The 14,979-nt window shown below is 45.4% G+C and overlaps 1 protein-coding gene across 1 annotated transcript in view; it reads left to right on the forward strand.

The window, feature by feature from the left end:
• MED12 (mediator complex subunit 12) overlaps positions 1 to 14,979 on the forward strand; it is a gene marked incomplete in the record, with an annotated part of 85,453 nt that overhangs the window by 14,840 nt on the left and 55,634 nt on the right. The window contains 6 exon segments of the mRNA XM_077474366.1: positions 455 to 601; positions 5,112 to 5,211; positions 5,313 to 5,449; positions 5,535 to 5,666; positions 6,822 to 6,951; positions 8,149 to 8,378. Of these exon segments, the coding sequence (XP_077330492.1) occupies positions 455 to 601; positions 5,112 to 5,211; positions 5,313 to 5,449; positions 5,535 to 5,666; positions 6,822 to 6,951; positions 8,149 to 8,378 (876 nt within the window).

Consider the following 14,979-nt stretch of genomic DNA (forward strand, 5'->3'; position numbering starts at 1 on the left):
CGTGCGACACTGTACCCAAACAAAATTGATGTCCTTTTTTTTTTTTCCCCACAAATAGAGCTTTCGTTTGGCGGTCTTTGATCATCTCTGCGGGTTTTATTTTTTGCTCTATAAACAAAAAAAGGACAATTTTTTTTAAAGATTTACACAAATGTGACTGAGGGGTGTACTTACTTTTTATGAGATACTGTGTGTGTATGTATTATATATATATATATATATATATATATATATATATATATATATATATACACACACACACACACACACACACACACACACACACACACACACACACACACACACACACACACACACACACGTACACTGTGTGTATAGCGAGATATATAATATAAAAAGGAATATAATTAATTCCTTACATCAATCAACTTGTATGAATGAAAGAAATGCAGAGAGTATTTGATATTCTTTATACTTCCATTTCTTTTGGCAGAGCATTGTCCTGTGCTGTCCCAGCGCTCTCGTCTGGCATTACTCATTGACTGATAACCGAATTAAGACAGGATCGCCCCTGGACCATCTTCCCATCGCTCCCTCTAGTTTACCTATGCCGGGGGGTAATTCTACCTTCACACAGCAGGTCGGTGCCTTTAGCAGAATGTATATTGGTTATTTTGCAGGGACTTCTTGGCTGGAGTTTTGAGCTATCCATATAGGTTCTAGGTGTGTTTTTGTTTTTTTTTACTTTATTTGCGATCGAGAAGAGCAGCAAGCAAGTCTGTACTATTACTATTCACTTTCCGGAAAAGAAATATGACAGACGTTAACCAGTTATACCTATGGAGTAGTGAAATTGCAGGCATACAGTGATATCGATATATTGCAAAAATGGGTGTAAATCTGCGCTAGGTTAAATAAATGTAGCTGCTGTGCACGGTGACCAAACACCTAATGCATAATAAAACAACAGTGCAGCTCTCTTGTGCTTAAATAGTACGTGCAATTGTACATCAATAGTCCATAAAGCAAAAGAAGCTAATATGGGAGGTGGGTGGAGGGTTGGACTCCTCTGTCTGCATTGGAAATGTGTCCAGCCAGTCACGGAGATCCTTCCCGGGTTGATGTCCTTTATAAGGAGCGTGGTGAGGTGTGTGCATGCCCCTGATGATGTCAGATATGACAAAATGCATAGGTTATTATTATTATCGATTTATATAGCACCAACAGTTTACGCAGCGCTTTACAATGTATAGAGGGGACAACACAATTACAGTACAATACAAAAGGTATAGGAGGGCCCTGCTTGTAGAGCTTACATTTTAAAGGTGGTGGTACAAAAGGTAATGGCTGCAGAGAATGATTTGATGGGGGTGGCTCGGGGACAGTTAGGTGGGTGTGGGATAGGCTTCCCTGAATAAATGCGTTTTCAGGGAACTCTTAAAGGTGGACAGGGTAGGGGCTGAGGGGACAGACTGGGGCAGGGCGTTCCAGAGGTAGGGAGAGGCTCTGGAGAAATCTTGAAGGCGAGCATGAGAGGAGGTAACAAGGGAGCTAGAAAGCAAGAGGTCCTCAGAGGAGCGAAGGGGACGATTTGGGCGATATCTGCAGATGAGGTTGGTGATATAGATGGGGGCGAGGTTGTGGATGGCCTTGTATGTTATGGTTAGCATTTTTAATTTTACACGGTGGGGTAGGGAAAGCCAGTGAAGGGATTGGCAGAGATGGGCAGCAGTCACGGAACGATTAGTGAGGTGTATTAGTCTAACAGCAGCATTCATAATAGACTGAAGGGGGGATAGCCTGGTTAAGGGTAGGCCATTAAGGAGAGAGTTACAGTAGTCAAGGCGGGAAATAATCAAGGAGGTTGAAGTCGCGTACATACGCCACCACACATGCGCAGCACATTGGCCATCTTTTCAGTTGGCAAGCCCGATCTGCTGCGTTTGTTATGCCGTACATGTTACCTAAAGACATGTGAGTGCATTTTTATTAGAGGTCGGGGCAGCTGATGGCCAATAGATGATGCCGATTTTTGCAGCCGATTATTTTAGGCCGATTTTTATTTATTTATTTTTCTTCCCTTCATCTCATAAACTCACTCCACTCCCCCATGCTTGTTTTTGTCACTCTACCACACACTTGATGTCCTAAGTACAGTACACTACTGTACACTGATTGGAAGCACTGGTATGTGGCACTGATTAGAAAAACTGATTGGCACTGATAGGTGGCATTGGCTGGCACTGATATTAGGCGGCACTGATTGGAAGCACTGGCAGGTGGCACTGGTTGGCACTGGCAGGTGGCACTGGCAGGTGGCACTGGTTAACACTGGCAGATTTCACACTGAGCCAATATAGTGTAACTGTGTGTGTGTGAAACTAACATATGTAACTGAATGTAGAGAGAGACCAACTGTCAAAATTCAGCGGTGATGTGGAGGGTGGGCGGGACCCAGCAGCTATCAAACACCAGCCAATGATTGAGCTGCTTAAGGGGCAGAGCCACTTACACATAGCGGCCCGCCTAGATTTCATCCCATTGGCTGGTGTTTGATAGTTGCTGGGTCATGCCCACCCCCGACATCACTGCTGAATTTTGACAGCTGGTCTCTCTCTACATTCAGTTATATTGCATGTCAGTTTCACACACTCGGCAGCTCTGGTAAGCGCCAAGCACCGCTCTGCTTTCCCAGTAGAGAGTTGGGAAGGGAGGAGGAACAGGCACGGTGTGGTCAGTGTTAATCGGCCTAATTTACGTAATAATCGGCCGATTTCTTAAAAAATACAAAATATCGGTCAACCTCAAATTTTCAATAGATCCGTTTTATCAATAGCACACTATTCATACTATTGGAGGGCTTTCATTTTATATTCGGCTTGGTATTGCTCTGGGAAGGGTGTGTAAGCCTTTCTTGCCGTTGCCTGGGTGCTAGAGCTGTTTTGGTTGCCGCTCTGAAATGGACCCTCCTACCGGTGAGATGCTGGATTGGGTTTGTTAAAAGGAGCGCATGTTCACCGCTCTTATCAGGGGGTCACACTCTTTTTGGTAAGCAGAGCAGGAAAGTGAAGGGTGTCACCGGGCTTTCTTGAAGACTCTTATTTCCATCATGTGGGATCACTGCTTTTTGGTTTTTATGGGCTTTTTTTGATCACTCTTTTTGCATCTTTCACTTTATGGACTATTGATATACTATTTCAGAAATATTGTTTTATTATATATCCATATTTACTTACAAATGAAAATGAAATCTGATTAATGTAGACCAAGTCTGTGAAGACCTGACAATCACACCTGTATGAATTTGTTGGACATCCCGTTCCAGAGCCTTGGTCTTTAATATGAAGTTGCCCCCGCCACCCCCTTGTAGCTACAACATCCTCAACTTTTCTGGGAAGACTTTCCATAAGATTTTGGAGGGTGTCTGTGGGAATTTGATTTGTGGCCATTTGTGAGGTCATGTTCTGATGTTGGAGAAGACGTGGCTCACCATCAGCATTCCAATTCATCCCAATGGTGATCAGTAGGGTTGAGGTCAGAGATCTGTACAGGACACTTTAGTTTCTCCACACCAAACTGTTCACACCATGTCTTTTATGGAGCTGTCTCTACTCCTCTGGGAAGGCTTCCTACAAGATTTTGGAGGGTGTCTGTAGCAAATATGTGCCGTTTGTGAGGTCAGGTGCTGATGTTGAATGAGCAGACCTGGCTCACACGTTGGGCCTTATGTTGGGCCTTATGTTGGGCCTTATGTTGGGCCTTATGTTGGGCCTTATGTTGGGCCTTATGTTGGGCCTTATGTTGGGCCTTATGTTGGGCCATTGGTGTTCCAATTCATCTCAAAGTGCTCAGTAAGGATGAGGTCAGGGTTCTGCGCAGGACACTCAAGTTCCTCCATGACCTCAAACACTTTTGGTAAGGCCTCATCCCAAAGGTGTTCTGTGGGATTAAGGGCAGGTACTGATGTTGGATGAAAAGACCTTATACCAAAGGTCTTCCAAAAGTAGGGTTGAGTTCAGAGCTCTGTACAGGACACTCAAGTTCCTCCACACCAAACTGGTCATACCATGTCTTTAAGGAGCTGGCTCTGTACACAGGGAGGTTGGGGGGCACAGTCATGCTGGAACAGCAAAGGGTCTTCACCAAACTGTTACCACAAGGTTGGAAGGGCACAGTTGTCTACAATGTCTTTGTATGATGACGCATTACCAGTATCCTTCACTGGAGACACCTGACCTCCAACGTTGGAGGGGATTTGTCACAGGCCGCCTTGGTGTCGCTGCCAACATATAGCTTCCTCCACACTGGAACCAGGTAATATAGCTAGGAAATGCGCCCAAGAATTAGATGACGCTAGCTTAGGTTCAAACAGGAACTCTTTATTGAAAATTCACACAGAACGTATACCACACAAAATCAAATAAGCGCTTGATCACGTTATCCTAAACAATGCAAACTTTAAACAGTAATATCATCAGTCCATCTAACAGTCCATCTAATGAACAGCTAACAGTAACCTAATTTAACAGGGATCTAATTAACAGTAAGCTAATAAACAGCCAGGAATCCAGACAAGCTTTGATTGGTGGAGGTGCCCACCCCAGGCAGTCTGGCACCTACATTGGTCTCTGTTCCATGCACTCCTATGTGACCAGCTCTTTTTAATGAACATGTATAGTTCCAAATAAAACAAACCAGTAGTGTTTTAGGGCAAATGCAAGGAACCCTCCTTCAAAAATGTAAAAAAAAAAAAAAAAAAAAAACTCTGACCAATAAGAGAGTAAATGTGGACAGAACAGGTCATGACAGGGGGTCATATACTTTCAGCTGTACAGGTAGGTGTGGTGGTCAGGTGTCCACAAAATGTAATCCATAAAGTATAACCTGGTAGGTGAAAGGGGGAAAACTGGGGGAATAGGAAGGATGTGGCTTCAACCACTAAAACAGACAGATCTGTATTACGGGTGAGATATGAGGAAAAGGGTGGATAAGAGGCGGAAGGGGGGGGATATTATTGCTAGGGGTGGTGATGGTGGTTTTGGGGGCAATATAATGGTCAGCAATAAGAGGGATATCGGATTTTTACGTGACCTGCTAGAGGAACTTGCTGTGGAATTTGCTCTCAGACTCGGCGATCGCACATTTCACAGGTGAGAAGGAAACTGCGGGAGATGGAGCAGCAGATAAAGGAGCGAGGCCGCGCCGTGGAGGTCCGATGGTCCTTCGATAAATGTCAGGAAGCCACAGCCGGTAATCACCACACACTTTTTATATGTCCTGAAGTCCGTTCCTGGTCTACACTCACGTTGCTGGTTTTATGCTATCAATGTATTCCATCTGTCCCCATCCAGGCTTTCCCATCGGAAGAGTTCTTCACACTCTGGAGGTTCTGGACAGTCACAGCTTTGAGAAGTCGGATTTCAGTAATAATTTGGACTCTTTGTATAACCGGATCTTTGGTCTGGGTATCGGCAAGGATGGGCACGAGGTGAACCAAGTCCTTATTCTGATTTCTGTGTCCTCCTTCATATTACTGCCTTTCGTTTCTGACACCTGTGGTCCTTTTCACCTAGATCTCCCCAGACGATGACGCCGTGGTTGCTCTCCTCTGTGAGTGGGCTGTGAGTTGTAAGCGCTACGGACACCATCGCGCATTGGTAGTCGCTAAGTTACTGGAGAAGAGGCAAATGGAGATCGAAGCAGAGGTAGGCTTTGTGGGCGCAGTCAGTCTGTCTACACCAGCGGTCCTCAACGCTAGTGAATTCTTCCGAAAAATGTCCATAGGATAGTGGCCCCATTGAGAGAATAGCCCCCAATCATTGGTGTCAGTGGCCCCATTGGGAGAATAGCCCCCCCTCCCCATCATTGGTGTCAGTGGCCCCATTGGGAGAATAGCCCCCAATCATTGGTGTCAGTGGCCCCATTGGGAGAATAGCCCCCAATCATTGGTGTCAGTGGCCCCATTGGGAGAATAGCCCCCAATCATTGGTGTCAGTGGCCCCATTGGGAGAATAGCCCCCAATCATTGGTGTCAGTGGCCCCATTGGGAGAATAGCCCCCAAATTATTTAGTTACAATGGCAGCAGTGGAAAGGTATCCCCCAAAGTCATCAGGGACAGTGGCCCTATTGGGAGAATACCCCCCCCCATTATTGGTGTCAGTGGAACAGGGGGAACCCAGAACACCAGATCATTGGTGACCCTAGTGGTAGACTAGTGCCCAAATCATTGGGATCAGTTCTATAGTTGACTAGTGAGAAAGTTCCCCCCCCCCCCCCCCCCCCCAAGTCATTGGTGCCTGTGGTCCCAATAGGAGAACATCCTTAAATCAATGGTATCAGTGTGACAGTAAGTCCCGTTAGACTGTAGCACCAGGGGGCGAATAGTCCAAAATATCTAGTGTTGGGATCATGGCTACCAGAGGACAACCCTTAAATGAATTTGTCAGTGGAATAATGCCTCCTTAGAAAAGAATATCTCCCCAAATCTTAGGTGTTGGGAACATAGTAAACCTCAGGAAAAGGAGTCCTTCATTTCATTGGTGTCAGTGGGATAATGGCCCTCAGGGGAAAATGGTTCCCCAAATCATTGGTATTGATAGTAGTGGTTACCTTAAGAGAGGCGCACCTTAAGATGAAGACCAATCCAATGCTAACTATTGATTACTACTTTATGAATGAAAGATTTAAAAAAGTTGTGTTTCCCTCCCTGTTGTTTTGGATGAGGGCAGAGGGTGAAGGGCACTCCATTGGGCCATCCCTGAGCCTGGTCTGAAAGTAGTGTTCTATTTAGACTATGATGTGTGTCTTCTCCTTTGTCTCTGTGGCCACATTGTTAATCTGTGTCCTTTCCCTCTATCAGAGATGTGGGGAGTCGGAGGCGGTCGATGAGAAAGGATCGGTGTCTTCTGGGTCGTTGTCTGCCCTCAGCTCTCCTCCTGTCTTCCAGGATGTCCTCCTGCAGTTTCTGGACACGCAGGCTCCAGTATTAAGTACGTACGGCCTATGAAGGCCGACATTACCCGCTTCAGTTGTACCTTTGTATACTTACCTGTGTAAGACTTGCCCCTTTTGCATACTTGCCCCTTTTGCATACTTGCCCCTTTTGCATACACTTGCCCTATCTATACTTGCCCCTTGTGTATACTTGTCCCCCACAAAAATAGTTTTTGTCTCCATTCGGTAGATTTGCTTCTCTTAATCTCATGTGATGCCATCACAGGACAGCTAAATCTTCATTATTCATCAGAATCCATGAGGGGGCATTTGTGGGGTGTACTTGTGTCTCTTCTGCAATCCTACAACTCCCATGAGCCCCCAAACACTCTGGAGTGGCTTATAGCAAAGGAGGTGTTGCTGTTGGCATTGTAAGAAAGGAGCACTGCCGCACCGTACATGCCATCAAAACAGGTTGGCTGTGCCCATCTTGGTAGTGGAGCGGGATATTTGCTTCCTCAGTGCTGCCCACCTGAGGTGGAGGAAGCACGGAATGGAAGAAGCAGAAACGGGGAGATCTTTGCACTGCAGGTCTTCAGGTGCAGCTTTCCCTCCAGCCAGAAAAACAGTGCGCAGCACAGTAGTGACATCGGCAAATCACACTCCAGACTTGATAAGACTATCTTCCAGTCTTCAAGGTGCCTCAACAGGTCATGTTTTCAGGCTTGCCGTTATTTTGCTAATTTGATCAGTTTCACTGCTTTAGTAATCATCACAGCCGTTTTATGAGGGAAATCCTAAAAACGTGACCTGTTGGGGCACCTTGAGAACTGGAGTTAAGAAACATCGCCTTAGAAGATCTTACACCGCAGGTATACAGCTATAAGGCTACAGAATGGGAGTACCTAGGCACAGGGAGCGCACTGGTGTTGGCAGTGCCTGGGCACAGGGAGGGCACTGGTGTTGGCAGTGCCTGGGCACAGGGAGGGCACTGGTGTTGGTAGTGCCTGGGCACAGGGAGGGCACTGGTGTTGGTAGTGCCTGGGCACAGGGAGGGCACTGGTGTTGGCAGTGCCTGGGCACAGGGAGGGCACTGGTGTTGGCAGTGCCCGGGCACAGGAAGCGCCTTGGTGTTTTTAGGGGAAATTCCAGACAAAAGATTACTCTGGCTACTGCTTCCCTATAAATAACTTTTGCAAATCCTGTCCATTTTCGCCTCATCCACTTTCTTTTAATTTTGTTTCCTCTCGCAGCGGATCCATCAAACGAATCAGAACGCGTTGAGTTCTATAACCTGGTGCTGCTATTCTGCGAACTGATCCGCCATGATGTTTTCTCACACAACATGTACATGTGCACGCTGATATCTAGGGGGGACCTAGGCCTGGACCCCCACGCACCGCGACCTCGTTCCCCTTATGAGGACCCATCTGATGACACTGACCGCAAGGAGGGGGAGACCAATAACAGCATTAAGTTAGAAGTGAGTACAAATAAAATCTGTATTGTTGAAGAAAATATAAGGTTACAGAATACTTTATTAATCCCAAAGGGAAATTGGGAAATGGTTACGACGCGGACACAAATAACGAAGACAACACAAGATCACAACAATAGACTGACCAAGATGCAGAAACGCAACAAAACTACCAATAACAGCCATTAAAACTGCTCTACAAATAAAACGTCCCTACACTTAAAATACAAAGCAGAATAAATAACAACCGACAAACTACCGAATACAAATGATACATCATTTTCTTTAACACAGGGCTCGACAAAACCCGGGCGCCAGGTCGCATTTGCGACTAGAATTAGCGACCTGGCACCTGGGGCAGCACAGCTGGGGGTATCCTGTCTCCGTGGATCACCCCCCCCCCCCCCGGCGTGATCGCGTCGGGCCGCGCCGCCGGCAGCCGGTAATTGAGCCCCCGACTTTGAGGCCTTCTGTGATCCTATGGTTCCTTCTGGAGTCTGGCGCCCTCTTGTGGTGGCCGTTGGAATTACAACCAGCAATGCTAAAGGAGCCATCTCCTTCCCTTTACTTAGAACCCCTAAACATATTATATATATATATGTGTATGTGTGTGTGTATATATATATATATATATATATATGTATGTGTGTGTGTGTGTGTGTGTGTATATATATATATATATATATATATATATATATATATATATATATATATATATAATTATTTTTTTATTCTAACACCCTAGAGAGTAAAATGGTGGTCATTGCAATACTGTCTGTCACACCATATTTGCACAGCGGACTTACAAGCGCACTTTTTTTGGGGGAAAAATAATTTATTTAATGAAAAAAAAAATAAGACAACAGTAAAGTTAGCCCAATTTTTTTTTATATTGTGAAAGATAATGTTACGCCGAGTAAATCGATACCCAACATGTCATGCTTCAAAATTGCGCGCGCTCATGGAATGGCGACAAACTTTTACCCTTTAAAATCTCCATAGGCGACGTTTAAAAAATTCTACAGGTTGCACGTTTTGAGTTACAGAGAAGGTCTAGGGCTAGAATTATTGCTCTTACTCTACCGATCGCAGCGATACCTCACATGTGTGGTTTGAACATCGCTTTCATATATGCATTCGCTTCTGCACGCAAGCTTGGCGGGACAGGGCGCATTTAAAACATTTTTTTTTTTCTTATTTTAACTTTTATTTTATTTTTTTTCACTGTTCTTTTTAAAAAAATGTGTGTCACTTTTATTCCTATTACAAGGAATGTAAAAATCCCTTGTAATAGAAAAAAGCATGACAGGTCCTCTTGTATATGAGATCTGGGGTCAGAGAGACCTCACATCTCATATTTCCACTAAAATGCAATTTAAAAAAAAATCGTCATTTGAAAAAAATAAAACAAATAAAATGTCCCTCTAAGAGCTATGGGCAATGACTTGGAGACAGGTGGGGGGCTGGGGGCTATCTTCCCCTCACTCGTCTCCATGTCAGGCCAGGGACAGGTCCAGATCGCCGTCACGGACCTGGCTCCTAACTTTTTTTAGCTGGCTCCTAGATTCCAAGCAAATTTGTCAACCCCTGCTTTAACACCAACTAAATACCAAAATATACTATAAAAAGCAACACAAAATCCCGACCATAAACAACCAGAATGGTCATATATGTGTTTTAGTGCCTTAAAGAAATCAGATCTTATTTTCTGTGTCTTTCCAGCTGTTTTCTATAATATGTGTGGATTACTGAATGGCATTTAAAGGGACACTGACCTTATTCCTCATTTCCCTCATTCCACCCCTCCGCTCTGGTGTTGTGGGGGTCCTCATGGGAAATGTAGTGCCCCAGCTACTGCCTTGTATTGTTGATGATGGCCATAGAATTGTATTATATGAATGACTATACTTGGGGGGGGGGGGGGCACCTGTATGTATATGTGTGTAGATATCTCTCTCTCTGTGTGTGTAGTACAGGGTGCATGGTATACGTCTAGAGGGTGTAGAGGCACAGGGTATATGGTATACGTGTAGGGGGTAGAGGGTGTAGTGGCACAGGGTATATGGTGAGGGTGTAGAGGCAGAGGGTGTGGAGGGTTTAGAGGCACAGGATCTATGGTATAGGTGTGGAGGGTATAGAGGCACAGGGTATATGGCAGCCGTCACTAAATGGCGGCCCGCGGTCCGAGTCCGGACCGAGTAGCGCTTCTGCCCGGACCGCCATGCCGCCAGTGTAGCAAGCGACAGCAATCACTGGTTTGCTGGGACCGCGGGTTTCCCCAGCAACCAGTGACGCTGCGCGCATGCGCCCGCCCCCTGCTCCTGGCCGCGTCTCTCGGAGCTGAAGAGACACGGGCAGTAGGGGTGTGACGTCACGTGCGCGCCCCGCCCCCCTGCTGTCCGCAGTTCCCGGGTCCTGGATCTCATCGAGAGGCAGCTTCAGTTGTGCCCACACTCCTGCAGTTAAGGTATGTGGGCACATTAGTTCACTATTAGTGATCAGTGTTGTGCACACTGTTGGGCATATTTCAAGGGGCTTTTTTTTGTAAAGGGCACGCTGATGGGAAAATTTTATGTTAAAGGACACTCTGATGGGCACATTTTATTTTAAGGGGCACGCTGATGGATATATTTTTTATGTGCACACTGATGGGCATGTTTTGTTAAAGTGCCCCTTAACAAAATATGCCCATCGATGTGCACATTAAAAATATACCCATCAGCGTGTCCCTTAAAATAAAATGTGCCCATCAGAGTGCCCTTTAACATAAAATTTTCCCATCAACGTGCCCCTTAACATAAAATAAGGGTCACGCTGATGGGCACCTTTTATGTTAAGGGGTAATCCGATGGACAAATTTTATTTTACGGGGCACGCCGATGGGTATATTTTTAATGTGCACATCGATGGGCATATTTTGTTAAGGGGCACGCTGATGGGTACAACAAAATGTGCCCTACAAAATATGCCCATCGATGTGCACATTAAAAATATACTCATCAGCATGCCCCTTAAAATAAAAATTGTCCATCAGAATGCCTCCTAACATAATAGGTGCCCATCAGTGTGACCCTTATTTCATGTTAAGGGGCACGCTGATGGGCAGATTTTATTTTAAGAGCAACACTGATAGGTACATTTTATATTAAAAGGGGCACTTTGATGGGCAAATTTTAAGTTAAGGGGCATGTTTTGTTGTGTCCATCAGAGTGCCCCTTAATATAAAATGTGCCCATCAGCATGACATTTATTTTATGTTAAGGGAAATCCTGATGTGCACATTTTATGTTAAGGGGCACTGTGATGGGGACACCTGATGTTAAGGGGCACTGTGATGGGGACACCTGATGTAAAGGGGCACTGTGATGGGGACACCTGATTTAAAGGGGCACTGTGATGGGGACACCTGATTTAAAGGGGCACTGTGATGGGGACACCTGATTTAAAGGGGCACTGTGATGGGGACACCTGATTTAAAGGGGCACTGTGATGGGGACACCTGATTTAAAGGGGCACTGTGATGGGGACACCTGATGTAAAGGGGCACTGTGATGGGGACACCTGATGTAAAGGGGCACTGTGATGGGGACACCTGATGTAAAGGGGCACTGTGATGGGGACACCTGATTTAAAGGGGCACTGTGATGGGGACACCTGATGTAAAGGGGCACTGTGATGGGGACACCTGATTTAAAGAAGCACTGATGGGGACACCTGATTTAAAGAAGCACTGCGATGGGGACACCTGATTTAAAGAAGCACTGCGATGGGGACACCTGATGTAAAGGGGCACTGTGATGGGGACACCAGATTTAAAGGGGCACTGTGATGGGGACACCAGATTTAAAGGGGCACTGTGATGGGGACACCTGATTTAAAGGGGCACTGTGATGGGGACACCTGATGTAAAGGGGCACTGTGATGGGGACACCTGATGTAAAGGGGCACTGTGATGGGGACACCTGATGTAAAGGGGCACTGTGATGGGGACACCAGATTTAAAGGGGCACTGTGATAGGGACACCTGATTTAAAGGGGCACTGTGATGGGGACACCTGATTTAAAGGGGCACTGTGATGGGGACACCTGATTTAAAGGGGCACTGTGATGGGGACACCTGATTTAAAGGGGCACTGTGATGGGGACACCTGATTTAAAGGGGCACTGTGATGGGGACACCTGATTTAAAGGGGCACTGTGATGGGGACACCTGATTTAAAGGGGCACTGTGATGGGGACACCTGATTTAAAGGGGCACTGTGATGGGGACACCTGATTTAAAGGGGCACTGTGATGGGGACACCTGATTTAAAGGGGCACTGTGATGGGGACACCTGATTTAAAGGGGCACTGTGATGGGGACACCTGATTTAAAGGGGCACTGTGATGGGGACACCTGATGTAAAGGGGCACTGTGATGGGGACACCTGATGTAAAGGGGCACTGTGATGGGGACACCTGATGTAAAGGGGCACTGTGATGGGGACACCTGATGTAAAGGGGCACTGTGATGGGGACACCTGATGTAAAGGGGCACTGTGATGGGGACACCTGATTTAAAGGGGCACTGTGATGGGGACACCTGATGTAAAGGGGCACTGTGATGGGGACACCTGATTTAAAGAAGCACTGATGGGGACACCTGATTTAAAGAAGCACTGCGATGGGGACACCTGATTTAAAGAAGCACTGCGATGGGGACACCTGATGTAAAGGGGCACTGTGATGGGGACACCTGATGTAAAGGGGCACTGTGATGGGGACACCTGATTTAAAGGGGCACTGTGATGGGGACACCAGATTTAACTTGATCTGGGATCACCAGATGTAACTTGACAATAAATATTGTTGAAATGCTAAGGAAATTGTACATTTCTCATGTTTTTGATAGATATACAGTTACTACAATATTTCTGAGTCGTAGCACAGACTTGAGATTCGGACCTCGGCCCAAAGAAAATTTTGGCGACCGGACCTCCTTTAATTTTAATTCATTACCCCTGGTATATGGTATATGGTAGGGGGTAGAGGGTGTAGAGGCACAGGGTATATGGTATGAGTGTAGGGGGTAGAGGCAGAGGGTATATGGTATGAGTGTAGGGGGTAGAGCAGGGGTTGACAAATTTGCTTGGAATCTAGGAGCCGGCTAAAAAAGTTAGGAGCCAGGTCCGTGACGGCGATCTGGACCTGTCCCTGGCCTGACATGGAGACGAGTGAGGGGAAGATAGCCCCAAGCCCCTCACCTGTCTCCAAGTCATTGCCCATAGCTATTAGAGGGACATTTTATTTGTTTTTTTCAAATGACGATTTTTTTTTAAATTGCATTTTAGTGTAAATATGAGATGTGAGGTCTCTCTGACCCCAGATCTCATATATAAGAGGACCTGTCATGCTTTTTTCTATTACAAGGGATTTTTACATTCCTTGTAATAGGAATAAAAGTGACACACATTTGTTTTTTAAAAGAACAGTGAAAAAAAATAAAAATAAAAGTTAAAATAAGAAAAAAAAATTTTTTTAAATGCGTCCTGTCCCGCCAAGCTTGCGTGCAGAAGCGAACGCATATATATGAAAGCGATGTTCAAACCACACATGTGAGGTATCGCTTTGATCGGTAGAGTAAGAGCAATAATTCTAGCCCTAGACCTTCTCTGTAACTCAAAACGTGCAACCTGTAGAATTTTTTAAACGTCGCCTATGGAGATTTTAAAGGGTAAAAGTTTGTCGCCATTCCATGAGCGGGTGCAATTTTGAAGCATGACATGTTTGGTATCAATTTACTCGACGTAACATTATCTTTCACAATATAAAAAAAAATTGGGCTAACTTTACTGTTGTCTTATTTTTTTTTATTAAATAAATTATTTTTTCCCAAAAAAAAGTGCGCTTGTAAGTACGCTGTGCAAATATGGTGTGACAGACATTATTGCAACGACCACCATTTTACTCTCTAGGGTGTTAGAATAAAAAAGAAAAAAAAAAGTGTGTGTAATAAAAAAAAAAAAAATATATATATATATATATATATATATATATATATATATATATATATATATATATATATATATATAAAATGTGTGTATGTATACATACACACACACACATACACACACACACACACACACATACACATTATATATGTATATGTAATGTTTAGGTGTTCTAAGTAAATGGAAGGAAATCCATTAGCATTAATGGTTGTAATTCCAACGGCCACCACAAGAGGGCGCCAGATTCCAGAAGGAATAGGATCACGGAAGGGAATAGCATCACAGAAGGCCTCAAAGCCAGGGGCTCAATTACCGGCCGCCGGCGGCGCGGCCCGACGCAATCACGCTGGGGGGGTCCACGGAGACAGGATACCCCCAGCTGTGCTGCCCCAGGCGCCAGTCGCTAATTCTAGTCGCCAATGCGACCTGGCGCCCGGGTTTTGTCGAGCCCTGGGGTAGAGCCAGAGGGTATATGGTATGAGTGTAGGGTGTAGAGGCAGAGGGTATATGGTATGAGTGTAGGGGGTAGAGGGTGTAGAGGCACAGGGTATATGGTATGAGTGTAGGGGGTAGAGGGTGTAGAGGCACAGGGTATATGGTATGAGTGTAGGGGGTAG

The sequence above is a fragment of the Lithobates pipiens genome, unplaced genomic scaffold, assembly GCF_037356315.1.
Source record: "Lithobates pipiens isolate NorthernLeopardFrog02 unplaced genomic scaffold, aLitPip1_a1.2 Scaffold_1, whole genome shotgun sequence".
In the NCBI taxonomy this organism is placed as follows: Eukaryota; Metazoa; Chordata; class Amphibia; order Anura; family Ranidae; genus Lithobates; species Lithobates pipiens.